Source organism: Plectropomus leopardus, chromosome 9 (genome assembly GCF_026936395.1).
Source record: "Plectropomus leopardus strain MGB_pleo_1.0 chromosome 9, ASM2693639v1, whole genome shotgun sequence".
In the NCBI taxonomy this organism is placed as follows: domain Eukaryota; kingdom Metazoa; phylum Chordata; class Actinopteri; order Perciformes; family Serranidae; genus Plectropomus; species Plectropomus leopardus.
In genome coordinates this window covers 4,484,619-4,497,639 of record NC_142184.1, presented here as the reverse complement: position 1 = coordinate 4,497,639, position 13,021 = coordinate 4,484,619, and the positions used below count along the sequence as shown (strand labels likewise).

The window sequence follows — 13,021 nt, the reverse complement described above, 5'->3', positions numbered from 1 at the left end:
CTATAAATATCAAATCCCACGAAGATACAAAAAACCAACAAATGTCAGCACGTCTCTAAATACTTCCTGACTTCTCTGTTAGTGAGAAGCCGGTCACAGACGAGTCTGCTCTGTTGCTGCAATCCATTGCAAGTCGCAACTTAGTAATTTGACTCTGTTTTACCGACTTGTAATCTAAATGCGTCCCAGTCCATCCGCTCAGGCAAACACGAACCCCTGCAGTAAACTGATGTTCAAGTGACTGAGCTTTAAAAGCATCCACAGAGGACCTGCGTCAGTTACCACAGCGCCATTAGCAAAGAAAATATCATGTAAGTCAACTATTTTGCTCGTCTTTCCTCATTAAAATAACGCACAGCAGATAAAAAGTGTGTAAACGAGGGCTGAGCATGAAAGCGTGAACCACCACAGCCAGAAATAGAAACAGAGATTTTTACACTCCCGAGACTTCTGTCAAGGACAAATCAGCGGAAAGGAAACGGCAGCTATAACGTTGTCGCACATCGGTTCACAACATAAAACACTTCACGAAGTAATACAAACGATAAAAATGTCGTTCTGCATGGGTCACTGTGTGCCGCTGTGTTGCAGTGACGTCAGATGTGTTTATGTCGGTTTATGTTGGACTTTGAATTCTGACCTTAATGACCGTTTTATCGCACTTTTCCTTGTTGGAAGTTTATTTTTTTCCTCAATGTTCTGAGTAAAATCATTCAGGCAGGAGACAGCTCCTTAAAGTGAAGAATGGGAGCCGCTGCCACCTAAGAGCTGTCTCTTTTTGTAAATTACTACAACATAGAATAACAGGATGATCCCATTACATATTTGTTAAATATGATCCAGATTTGTCTCACTTTGGAGACTTTTTTGATGTTTCGTAGGTTGTGAAAAAAAGAAAAGCCCTTATGATGAAAAAACTGAAGATTTTATTTTTGCACATCATAGACTGTATATGAAGATGGAGGACGCTCACGTAAAGCTAAAATATCCCACTGCCATCTTGCATTGGTGACGTCATTCAGAGCCAGAGTCCTCAGCAATATCCGCGTCGGGGAAGTTGCCGCCAAAACACCCTTCGGATCCACTGTGAGCAGCGCCATTGAATACGAGCACACGGATTGGCTCTCACAGCTGTCAATCATGGTGGAAAATCACCTTTTTGTAAAACTGAAAGACTCATTTAACCTGAACCTATCATAAAAACAATCACTTGAACAGACATCAGGGTGAAACACCTTCAGTGACAGAAACCATCTTTGGGAAAAATTTATTCGGCGTGTACTTTGAGTTTGGCCTGTGTCTCATTCACTAACATGGAGGGGCGGGCTCTGTGACCTGTACTGCAGACAGACAGAGAGACTTTGGGGAAACTGTCATGTTGTCCATCTTTATATACAGTCTATGGTGCACCTCATATAAATACGACATACTGCGTATAGATTTTTCACTTCCTCTCTCGCTGTCAGTTCCTCAGTTATGTCCAGCCACTCTGTCTGTGGTCGATGACCGCTCTGGTGGTCTGTCGCCTCAAGGAGGAGACAGAGGACTTCAACGCTGCCCTTCTTCACTGTCTACCAAAGCACAAAGTGTTGGTACGTACCGCAGGAAAAAAAAAAACACTTCCACCACTTCAAAGATACTTAAGCTTCACTGAAACTGCATTTAATGCCGTCATACAATTATACGAGCTTCATTATTTTTGCATCACACATCAGACGCCCTTGAAGGCGCAGCTAGCCCCTTCGCTGGGAAAGACCCCGGCCAATCATCTCCCATGAGCGACAGGAAGAAGAACAGGAGGAAGAAGAGTATGAATCAGAAAGGAGATGCAGCTGTCGGTCAGGCAGAAGGTAACTCAACACAGAGATTCTGATGTTTTTTTCCTTTTAATATTCTTTGCATGAAATACTACTGATGATTTATAAATATACATATTATAAATATACAAATACACAGATACTATAGTGAGTGTAAGACGCATCGAAAGAGTTTTTTAAACGCATAACTAGAAAATGAATTCATTAATAAAACATGAATGTTCTTGAGGCTTTTGAGGAAGATGCATTTGTTATTATAAACAACTCGAACCATCAACATAATGTTTACATATTCAGATTTTTTTACATACTCCTACGCAGTTTTCCTTCTTCTGATGCTTCTATTTTCTACCTGTCTCCTCAGTGAGGATATAGATTAGTGTTGTCTGTCTCTGAATATTTCTTAACAGCCTTTTCTTAACACTTGTCGCACTTGTCTTTCTCCTCTTTTTTTCTTTCCCTGTGCTTATCTCTTGCTCCGCAGCCAAACGCAAAATGTGGAAATTAAAGAGCTTTGGTAGCTTGAGAAACATTAATAAGACAGGTAACAAGTGAGGGTGATGGAGCTGAATCAGCTTTTGCTTGGATTTAAATACAATATCTTTCCTCTGTCTGTTTTCCTCCTCAGTGTGTCTGACATCCCAAGCTTGAGTTGTTCATCCGACTTGTTTTCATTGAATTAACCAAAGATTTTTCTGTTCTCTCCTTCCATCAAGCTGCTGTTTTGTGTTGCTTTTTTGTGCTCCCTTCACTGACTGTGGATTCACAATTCCCATTATATTAACTCATGGTTTCTCTGTACACATGCAAATATTACTTGAGTACTTACTTGCTTCCCTTTTACCCGCAGAGGAGGAGAATGCAGACTTTATCATTGTGTCGTTCACCGGGCAGACGTGGCACTTTGAGGCTCAGAGTCTGGAGGACCGGGACTCGTGGGTGACGGCCATAGAGAGCCAGATCCTGGCCAGCCTGCAGTCCTGTGAGAGCGGCAGAAACAAGGTAGACACGCTTTAAAAGGCATAAAAACCTATTTTCTCAATCAGCATCTTATCATCTGGGATAGGATCCTACATGAGCACATATTTACTTTGTTTTTTTGCATCAGTTTTAGTTTAGTGACATCTGATGACAGCTGTGTGGCTGCTGCCAGCACTGTCAATCAAATCTGATAAAATCACACTGACACAATCATGATAAAAACAGATTTGTTTTGGGATGTAAGGCCAAGACACAGCTGCATTTTTAAAATAACTTTGATGCTCTCTGACCTGTGAATTTGTGCTGTTAACCAACAGCAGGATGTCTTTACAGTGTTGACATTTAAAGGTCAGTGTGTAGGATTTAGGAGGATATATTGGTACGTTTTCTTCAGTGTATCAGCATTCAGTGCTTGACATTTCAGCTGGTTGCAATCTACAGTCCTCACCGCTAGATGCCACTAAATCTTACACAATGCTCCTATAATACAGAAGACTTTTGTAACTTATTCACTTTGTTGAGCCGTCCAGTTTTATCAAACCTCCTCCTACAACTAAACTCCTCCTGAACTACAAAAGAATAATGTTTTACAGAACATTACTATATGAGGCAGGTCTCAAGGGTATTCATGAAGTAAAGATCAGGACAGCACTGTCATTATGTTTTTAATTATTATTGCCACACTCATGAAGAGGCCTGATAACCTTCTTCAGCATGTACATTGGCAATATTACAAAGAAAGACCAAGGAGCAAGGGAAGCCAAAATCTTTTTAAGACATAAAATCACCATAATTTATCAATACACATATATTTACATCATAAAAACAAGGTCTCAAGAGTACAAATAGATGTTTTTAAACAAAATAAGCTTATGAGCTTAATAACTGACTATTAGCAGGTTGAAGGTCTTTCTTTTACTTCTCCAAAAACACTATACACTGAATGAAATGATGAATGATATTATAAACATCACAATGCAGCAGCTGGAAATGTTTCGTGACTTATTAGGCTAACCTGTCCCGGCTAGCTAGCATGTTAGCAGTTAGCTCTCCAGCTACTGTCGTTTACCGAAAAGTTCTGCAAGTATTTATTGGTCACTTTCACCGTAATGTTTTCTGGTGAGACACATGGAGTCTCTATGAAAGTGGACAACGCTTCTCTACTCACTTACTGTACGATACGAAGCCAAAATGTCCCGTTGACATCTCGCATCGGAAACGTTTGCGCAGTAATAATATCCGCGGTCTTGAGTGCCCGCCCATTAACCCGTCCGACCAATCATGAGCAGCGCCACTGATCGCGAGCACGCCGATTGGCACAAACAGCTGTCAATCACGATTCAAGTAAAATTCCGTAATTAAAACCAAAATAATACAAAAAATAAAAAAATAATTAAATAACATTTGAAAAACACCAGAGTGACGAAAACTACTTAAATGACCGAAAACAAATTTGGGAGAATTTTATTTGATGTTTTAGTTTTGCCAATGTATGCTGCCTTCACGTGCTCCCCGGAAACATTGTAATTACCGTAATTACGATTTAGGAGCTCACGAACGGACCTCCAAAGTCGTAATTACTGGTGGGAAATCGAGGAATTTGATATAATACGTAAGTTGCAGCAGAAGCATGGAAACAGTGTTGACAATTGACGGTAAAAAAGTATATATTTTTTATTTTGTTCCTAGTAGCTATCATTTAATTTACTATATACTATAAAGCATTCCAGATGTGTGTATGAGTTGCCTACTTGACGTCTGAAATGCAAAAACATGGCAGAAAAAAGTCAATATTTGGTCAATGGTAAGATATTTTTTTATTAATCTAGTATTAAATATCAATGTTGATCACATGCAAAATGTAACATGGTATTAATGTTAACTGTTATCCATGTAGAGTGACCTAGATTAAATATAAAAAAAATTGGCTAACATACCAATAAATATAAAATTAATATATCAAAATATAAATAAACTGGAAACAGTTATCAAACTCTTGTTTAGATGCTCTTAGCATTAAAATGCAGCCCATCTTCTTGGTAGCTTCCATGTTGTTCCCACTTTATGATCTCAAATTATATGAACACAACAAAGTCTGAAGAATGACTTCTCAAACTCGGAAACTACGACTTTCTGATATTACATGAATGCAGCATTATTCAGGAACATTAAGAGGGCGGGGTTTATGATCTACTGCAGCCAGCTACCAGGAAGTGATTGAGATCTTTTGGCTTCACTTCTGGGAGCTGCCCTGTATTATTAAGTCTATGGAGCTGTCAGTCCAGTGTGACCCAGGGATGACATTTTTCTGTAGGCCAGCACAGGAGTTAGTTTCAGCATGATTCCCACCTCGAACAGCCAATGGGATTTTTCCATTAGATTTTTGATCATTGCAGAAAATAAGCTCTGTTGCAAACATATGTTTGTAGAGTTGCAAGCCTATAGAGCTATTGGGAAATGCATAAATCTGGAAGAAGTTGGGGGTTTTAAGTGTTTTCTTCTTTTTAGCTGCTCCACGGAGTAGAAATAAAAAATTTGGTGATTCTGTTTTTAGCCATTAAGCTCCAAAATGCTCGAACAGCCCACCAGTGGATCAGAGAGGAGCTGGAACTATTGGTACTTCTAAACATAAACTGAAAGTTTATGTTTAATTTTAGTATTTTTTTCAGTATTTTGTAGTGCCTTGCTATCACAATTTTACAATTTATACTTGTTTTATTTATTAAGATCCAAATTGTATAAGTAAATTTTGATTGATTGACATGATGTAGTGTCATACGTTTTTATTGATACTTGTATTTTAACTGAACTCCCCTATATGCCTTTGCATATCATTTTGTTCTTTGTAATGTTAGTAAATATGTGGACAAATAAATGATTCAGATATGTTTGTTTGTGTGTAACTGTGCAGGCGCGGAGGAGCAGCCAGAGTGAGGCTGTAGCGCTGCAGGCCATCCGAAACGCCAAGGGCAACAGTCAGTGTGTCGACTGTGAAGCAGCAAGTGAGTTCTTAAAAGTCGCCGTCTTTCGCTTCGACTGCAGATTTCCTCTGAGGAGGATGATTCTGCTTTCATGCCTCATCCGAGGCCTGCGGGGGTGTCACACATTTCACACTGTTTATATCCACTCAGCCATGGAGGAAGAGGGACTGAAGTACAGAGACACTGTTCCAAGTCAAAATCATGCATTTTATAATTTACTTTAGTAAAAGTACAAAAGTATTGGCATCAAAATGTACTTAAAGTGCCAAAAGTAAAGTACTCATTATGCAGAATGGCACATTTCTGAATAATGTAAATAATCTTATTGGATTATAATGATGAATGCATTAATATGTTCATTACTTTAATGTTTCAGCTGCTCTAGGTGGAGCTTATTTTGATTACTTTATATACTGCTTGGTATTTGGAGACTTTCTTCCCAGGATCAATAAAACTTGATCATTCATATATGTTTTTGATGATTATATGTCATATTCATAATATAAATCCTCAAAGAAATGAAACTTGTCAAATGTTTTAAATGTAGTGAGTAAAAAGTACAATACTGGGCTCTGAAATGAAATAGAAACATTATTTAAAATAAAAATTCTTAAATAAAGTACCTAAAAATTGTACTAGTTTAGTATTAAGTACAATATTTGGCTCTGAAATTAAATAGAAATATTATTTAAAATAAAAATACTCAAATAAAGTACCTAAAAAAATACTAAAGTTTAGTAAAAAAAAAAAAAAAGTACAATATTTGCCTCTGAAATGAAGCAGAAATATTGTTTAAAAATAGAAATACTTAAAAAAAAAACAATACCTAAAAATTGTACTAAAGTTTAGCACTTGGATAAATATACTAAATTATTTTCCACCACTGCTACCCAACAGTCTCTGTTTGTTTGTTTGTTTATTATTGTCTATTATTGCTTATGGCAGGGGCGTACGTTTTTGGGAGGGGCACATGAAATGGGGCGTCATTTCCTGCATTATAGTGATTTTTCTGCACACCAATTTTTGTCTTTTCTGCATCAATTTATGGTATAAATGTATTGATTTTGTCAAAATAAGAGTCCTCTGATAATTTCATGTTGTCTTTGAGTGCACAAATGCACATGTTCTAAATACTGAGAGGGACTCCCTGTCGCCCCCAAAATCTTCCCCTATGGCTTCCTGTAACCAGTCCCTCTCTCTCGTCTCTCCTCCCTGCAGATCCCACCTGGGCCAGTCTCAACCTGGGCGCGCTGATCTGCATCGAGTGCTCGGGGATCCATCGAAACCTGGGGACTCACCTGTCTCGCGTCCGCTCGCTGGACCTGGACGACTGGCCCGGAGAGCTCACGCAGGTCCTGGCTGCCATCGGGAACCACATGGCCAACAGCATCTGGGAGAGCTGCACCCAGGGCCGAACCAAACCCACACCTAATGCCACACGGTCGGTATTAACCCTCTGAAACCCGAATCAATATCAGGTTTTTTTGTGTGTGTGTTGCGTTTGGACACCTTTCACAATTTATCTAACCCTTTGATACCTGCAGAATGGTTTAATTTTGAGAAATCATGGAGGAAAAGGCAACGGACAACAAGAAACGCCCCGCTAAATTAAATATATATATATAGAGAGAGAGAAGGGTGACAAAAAATAACCCAAATACTAAATGAAAAAAGGGAGAGGGGTTAGAAAAATATTTTAAAAAAACAAGGGGAAAATTTCAACAAGTCTATATTTATATTTACTATGATTTAAAATTTGAAATTATGTTCCAGAAAAACATACATATATATTTTTAAAATAATTTTCACCACTTTTTGGCTTAATTTCTTTTGAAAATATAAAGAAATGAAGACAAGCAACTCAACAAGAAATGACCCAAAAATGAGCAAAAAAATAGTAAAAAGTAAAAGTTGCAAGAAAATGACCAAAATAAACAAAACCATAAATAAATAAATAGAATAAAGAAAAATATAAATCTAATATCTAATAATAAGAATTATAAATTAAGTTTTCTGTACATGTTTTGCCTTTTAAAAAAAATCTTATATTTTTTTCAGGTCATTTTTTGGTCTCCTTGTAATTTTTAGCATTTTTTGGGACATATCTTGCCAAGTTGCTAACTGTTTTTTTTTTTTTTTCTTTGATTTTGAAAGAAATCAAACAAGTTTTCTCTGGTTGCAGACATTTAAATGTTTAAATGCTCGTGAAAAGTGTCTGAACGCAGAAAACTAATGTTGATCCAGGTGTTAGAGGGTTAACTTGCACTTGTGTTGATTGCAAAAATTATGATGGCAAAAGCGTGCGTCCTCAGCCGGCAGCTGAGCGCGCGCTGCGGTCACTGACTGCTGCGTGCGTCTGTTTTCACAGTGAGGAGCGAGAGTCGTGGATTCGTGCTAAGTACGAACAGCGGGCCTTCGTGCCTCCTCTTCAGCCGGCCCCGGGGCCCCAGCTTCCAGGTGACGGTATGCCGGCGTGGCTGCTGTCTGCGGTGACGGACCGAGATCTGCCCAGACTGCTGCTCCTCCTGGCCCACAGCACCAAGGACCAGATCAACGCTACGCCGGCCGGGTCCAGTTCGCCGGCTCGCTCGGCCCTGCACGCCGCCTGTCAGCTGGGAGACGTAGTCATGACCCAGCTGCTCATCTGGGTGGGTTTCTCCTTCAGATCCGGTACTCTGATTCTCCACAGTCCAGCCTGTGTGACGAGGAAAAACATGATAACTTTTCTGTTTTTTCGGGGTTTTTTTTTTTTTAACGTTTTTCAGTTCTCAAACAGGACAGGACAGATTAAAAATAAATAATAATAATAATAAACCTGTATTTGTAAAGCCCCTTTCATACATGAAATGCAGCCAAACGTGCATTGCAAGAAAGAGATTACATGCACCACGTGAAAAGACAAAAAGACATCATAAAACCTGCATGTAAAAATAAAATAAAATCAGAATAGAATACATAGAGTTCATCTTCAAATGGATAAAACCCACTGGATAAAACTAGTAAAAGTAAATGCACAGAATGCAGAACATAAGATGGGAAATAGAATAAATACAAAATAAAAACCCACTGACATCATTAATAAAAATTAAACAAAAAATTGAGAGTATAAAGTGCATAAAATTAATGATAATACGACATCTTAAAGATGTGCAGCATCAAATTATACAAAATGCCACAGAAATGTCAAGAGTTAAAAGAACGTGATATTAAATATACAGTATAAATATTGGTTAAAATACAAGGTTGCTTTAATGTTAATTATCGACGCCACATCTAGTCTGGTAACAGTGGTACGATTGTACGATTGTACGATTGATTGGTACGATTATTACTGCCTCGCTTCCACATAATAAAGAGTCTTATAAAATTTGTCCACAGAGCCTCTTAAAATAAATGAACTTTTCCTAGTTTAAGGTGCTGCACGGCAAGTTTGAGCCTGTTTCCAGTTCAGTAAAACTAATCTACATGTTAAAAGGGTTTTAAACGCTGACACAGTTGAAAAGAGTCCGATCAGGTTCAACCGTGTGCCCCGAAATATCAGTTTTAAATATGGAGTCCCAGAAAATGAGACAACTTTGGGCACAGCCAAAACACCCTGAACTGTCCTCATCCCAAGCAGATTTTTAAAAAAATCTAGGTTTGTTTGAGCGACATCACTTTTCTAAAGAAAAAAAAGAAAGAAAAAAGACACACAATTAGTCTATTATTCACAGTTTGCTGCCGTCTGTATTTTACTGAATCACAAAAAGCGTTTGGCATGCAGTGAGTGTGGGACTCCCGGGGCTCCAGAGGTGCCTGCTTTTAGTATTCTGGTCTCGTGTTTTGCAGACAGAGATGATAACGTGTAGTTTCACAAGAAATGCACTTAAATGTGATGATTTTCAGCAGCACATGTTCGAACAGCAAAGATCTGCAGCTCACTGAGCACTCTTTTCTACCTTTAACTTTTTTCTGTCATTTTTTGAAAATATATAACAATCCATCCCTGTTAATTTTCAGGTCTTTTTGTTTTTTACTAATATTTTTCTGCAGATTGATTGAAGTTTTTATTTTGAACATGTTTTTTTTCCAATACCATAAAATAATAGTGCATAAAAAAAGAAAAAAAAGAAAATTTCTTGCCAAGTTGCTGATTATGTTTTTTCCTGTGTGTTTTTTTTTTTAAAAAAGCTTGAAAGCACAAGAAAACTGATGCTGATCCACGTCTTAAATCCACATTTAACTCCATAAGTGACCTTATTAACGAGTTAATGTCGTGCTCTCTCTCTGCAGTACGGCATCGATGTGAAAGCGAAGGATAACCAAGGCCAGACAGCCATGAGGATGGCCCGAAAAACAGGAAGCAAAGGGTGCATTGATATTTTGCTCCAACACGGCTGTCCCAACGAGACGTCCCCCACCACTGCCACGCCCGTCCTCTCCCGCCGGTCCAGCACTGCCAGCCTGGGCCGAACCAGCTCCAGGAAACGGGTGTCGTAGCGCAAACTGTAGGTTTTGGAAACGACTGGAGGATGCTTCATGTCTAGAAACCTTTTGGATACTTTGGAGAAGGGCGTGCTGTAAGAACAGGACTATCTCGTAGGATTTCAAAAACAATAGCTCCCGAAGACTGAACAACATATCAAACAACTTTAAAGCAATATTCATTCGATTTGTTGATGACAGATATGTTGCTGAAATACTGTGTTGATGTTGACCTCATTTCCAAATGACTCAAGTAGAAACTTTGTAGCCGTCTTCTGTAATTTTAGAGCAGACAAACTGCTTCTCGTTTCACTTCCTCCAGAAGAAGTGCAATAATCCAACTATGATGGTCAAAAGCAACAAGTTTTTAGAGCGAGCCGAGTCGGATGACTGTGCGGTCAATACATGGAGAGGGTGCTGCTTTTTATTCAAAATTTATTGTGACTGGACCAAAACAGCTCGTATTTCCTTTGGCTTTACAGATAAAACCTACAGTATGTCATGTTGTTAGTTATGTGTGCCTGTCGCAGCAGCATAAAGGCCAGTTTGGCCAATATAAACTGTTTTTCAGTGACGAATCAGCTGAGATAATTCTGCTTAGACTAGAAAAATGAATGGTTTGGAAAATGAAATATGTCAGTGTTACTCTCGCAGGTCAAAGATATGGCGTTTTAATATACTGTAAATGTAACTATACTACATACTTAATGTTAAACTCTGTAACGAAGACACAACTGAAAAATCAAAGACTCAATTTTTGTAAATGATTTCTACTGGTAGTTTTGAAAATATGTCAGGTTTTTGTTTTTTTTCATCGTCTGTCATCATTTCTTATCCTCCTACGTGTCATGGAAGCATAAAAGCAGTAAACAAAATGCTTTTACATGATGTAAACGTGGCTATTTGTTCAGAGTTTTATTTGGGATGACCAGACGACGACATAAAGACATAGTTCACGTCCATGTTACTGTTGTGTAGGTCTGCCCCCTGAGTTTACAGTGAAGTATGAAGAGTTGCAGGTGTCATTGTTATTTCTGACACTTTGTGGGTCGTGTGAATCTCTCATGAGCTAAAACAAATGGTTATCGGAACAAAATAAACTTTTTTTTAATTAGCATTACTTGTACTTTACTTGACTTTATGGATGGGTTACTGAAGGCGTCAAAATGTCAACTTCCCTCCAGCCGTTATCTGCAAAATGCCACTCAAATGTAGCAACAAAGAAGGGACGCAAAAAGGTCACAAAAAATGCAAAAGAACTGCAAAGACACATAAATAACTTCAAAGTGACAAAACAGTTACAAAGAAACACAAAACAGCAGAAAGAGACACAAAATTATTAGACAAAATGAAAAAAAAGACACAAAATCACAAAAACAGGCATAAGGACCACAAAGACACACAACCAGGAGACGCAAAATTACAACAAAGACACTCAAAACCAACACAGAGTACTTTTACACTGTGGTACTGTTACTTTGCCTTAATAAAGGATACTTCCTCCAACACTAAGGAAATTATTGAGCATTTGTTAGTAGATTTTTTTCATCCCACTTCTTTGGTTTGATTTACAGATTAACTTTTCAAATAATTTAGAATAAGATTTCACACAAACAAAAATAGCTATATTATAAATATTTTTTTTAAAAAAACTCAGCTGACAAAAGGTATATAATTAATTGGATATTGTTGACAGAATATTACACCCATAAAATGATTTAGCTTTGACTATCCTCCTTTTGTATGTTTAAAGATGCCAATCTTAAAATATAGTTAACTACCGCAGAAAATCTAAAATCGAAATATTACGACACACAACAACCACAAACAGACACAATGATCTTGGACACAAAATGAGACACAAACTTCCAGAGAGGATACAAAGTTACAACAAGGAGACACAAATATATATATTTATATATTATATTTTCAAATATACTTTCTACACTATTTAGGCATAGGAAACAATAAAGACACAAAAAAATAAATTAGTAGATGTATAATTTTCAAAAAAAGCTAAGGAAAAATGTCCAATGAACTATATACTATATTATTATTTTTAATTTATATGTGTGTGTATATATATATATATATATATATATATATATATATATATATATATATATATATATATATATATATATATATATATATATATATATATATATATATATATATATATATATATATATATATATATATATATATATATATATATATATATATATATATATATATATATATTATATTCTTTTGGCAAATTTTCACGTTATTTTCGTGTACTTTTTAAAATAATTCTTGCTAACCTCTGGGTCATTTCTTCTTTTGTTGCTTATAACCATCTTTTCATGTTTTTGAATAAAATAAAGTCAATTAGTCCAGGTCTCAAAACATTAAATACATCATTTGATTGTATTTTTCCATGGTATTAATAATAATAATATTGCTTTAAGTTTTACAGTATTCAGTGCACTGAATGTGTTTGTTTTTTGTTTTTTAAACAATATGTTTATTAATTTTGATTTTGCAGGGCAAAACAATACACACCAATCAACAGAAAATACAGAGAAAAACAAAAAAAGCAACTTGGCTCGGCTCACAAACACTAATATCTATAAAGGAAAGAGACTCAGGCATTACTATTACACAAACCCTCTGACAAGAATAGTTTAGATATCCAATCCTATATACACGGCTCCATATACTGAGGACCAGCATCATCTTTTGAATGCAGGACACATGTCAAATATACATATATATATATATATATATATATAT

At 36.9% G+C, this 13,021-nt stretch overlaps 1 protein-coding gene across 3 annotated transcripts in view; it reads left to right on the top strand.

Annotated features, from left to right (window-relative positions):
- agap2 (ArfGAP with GTPase domain, ankyrin repeat and PH domain 2) overlaps positions 1 to 11,360 on the top strand; it is a 28,637-nt gene extending 17,277 nt beyond the window's left edge. For 2 of the 3 annotated variants that reach the window (XM_088081731.1, XM_088081730.1), the window contains 8 exons: positions 1,467 to 1,592; positions 1,716 to 1,850; positions 2,302 to 2,361; positions 2,668 to 2,819; positions 5,710 to 5,800; positions 6,998 to 7,220; positions 8,148 to 8,427; positions 10,052 to 11,360. In XM_088081731.1, the coding sequence (XP_087937857.1) occupies positions 1,467 to 1,592; positions 1,716 to 1,850; positions 2,302 to 2,361; positions 2,668 to 2,819; positions 5,710 to 5,800; positions 6,998 to 7,220; positions 8,148 to 8,427; positions 10,052 to 10,258 (1,274 nt within the window). In that variant the 3' untranslated portion in view covers positions 10,259 to 11,360. The remainder of the gene's footprint in view (positions 1 to 1,466; positions 1,593 to 1,715; positions 1,851 to 2,301; positions 2,362 to 2,667; positions 2,820 to 5,709; positions 5,801 to 6,997; positions 7,221 to 8,147; positions 8,428 to 10,051) is intronic. The other variant, XM_042491477.2, reaches the window with a different exon arrangement.
- The last annotated feature ends 1,661 nt before the right edge of the window (positions 11,361 to 13,021 follow it).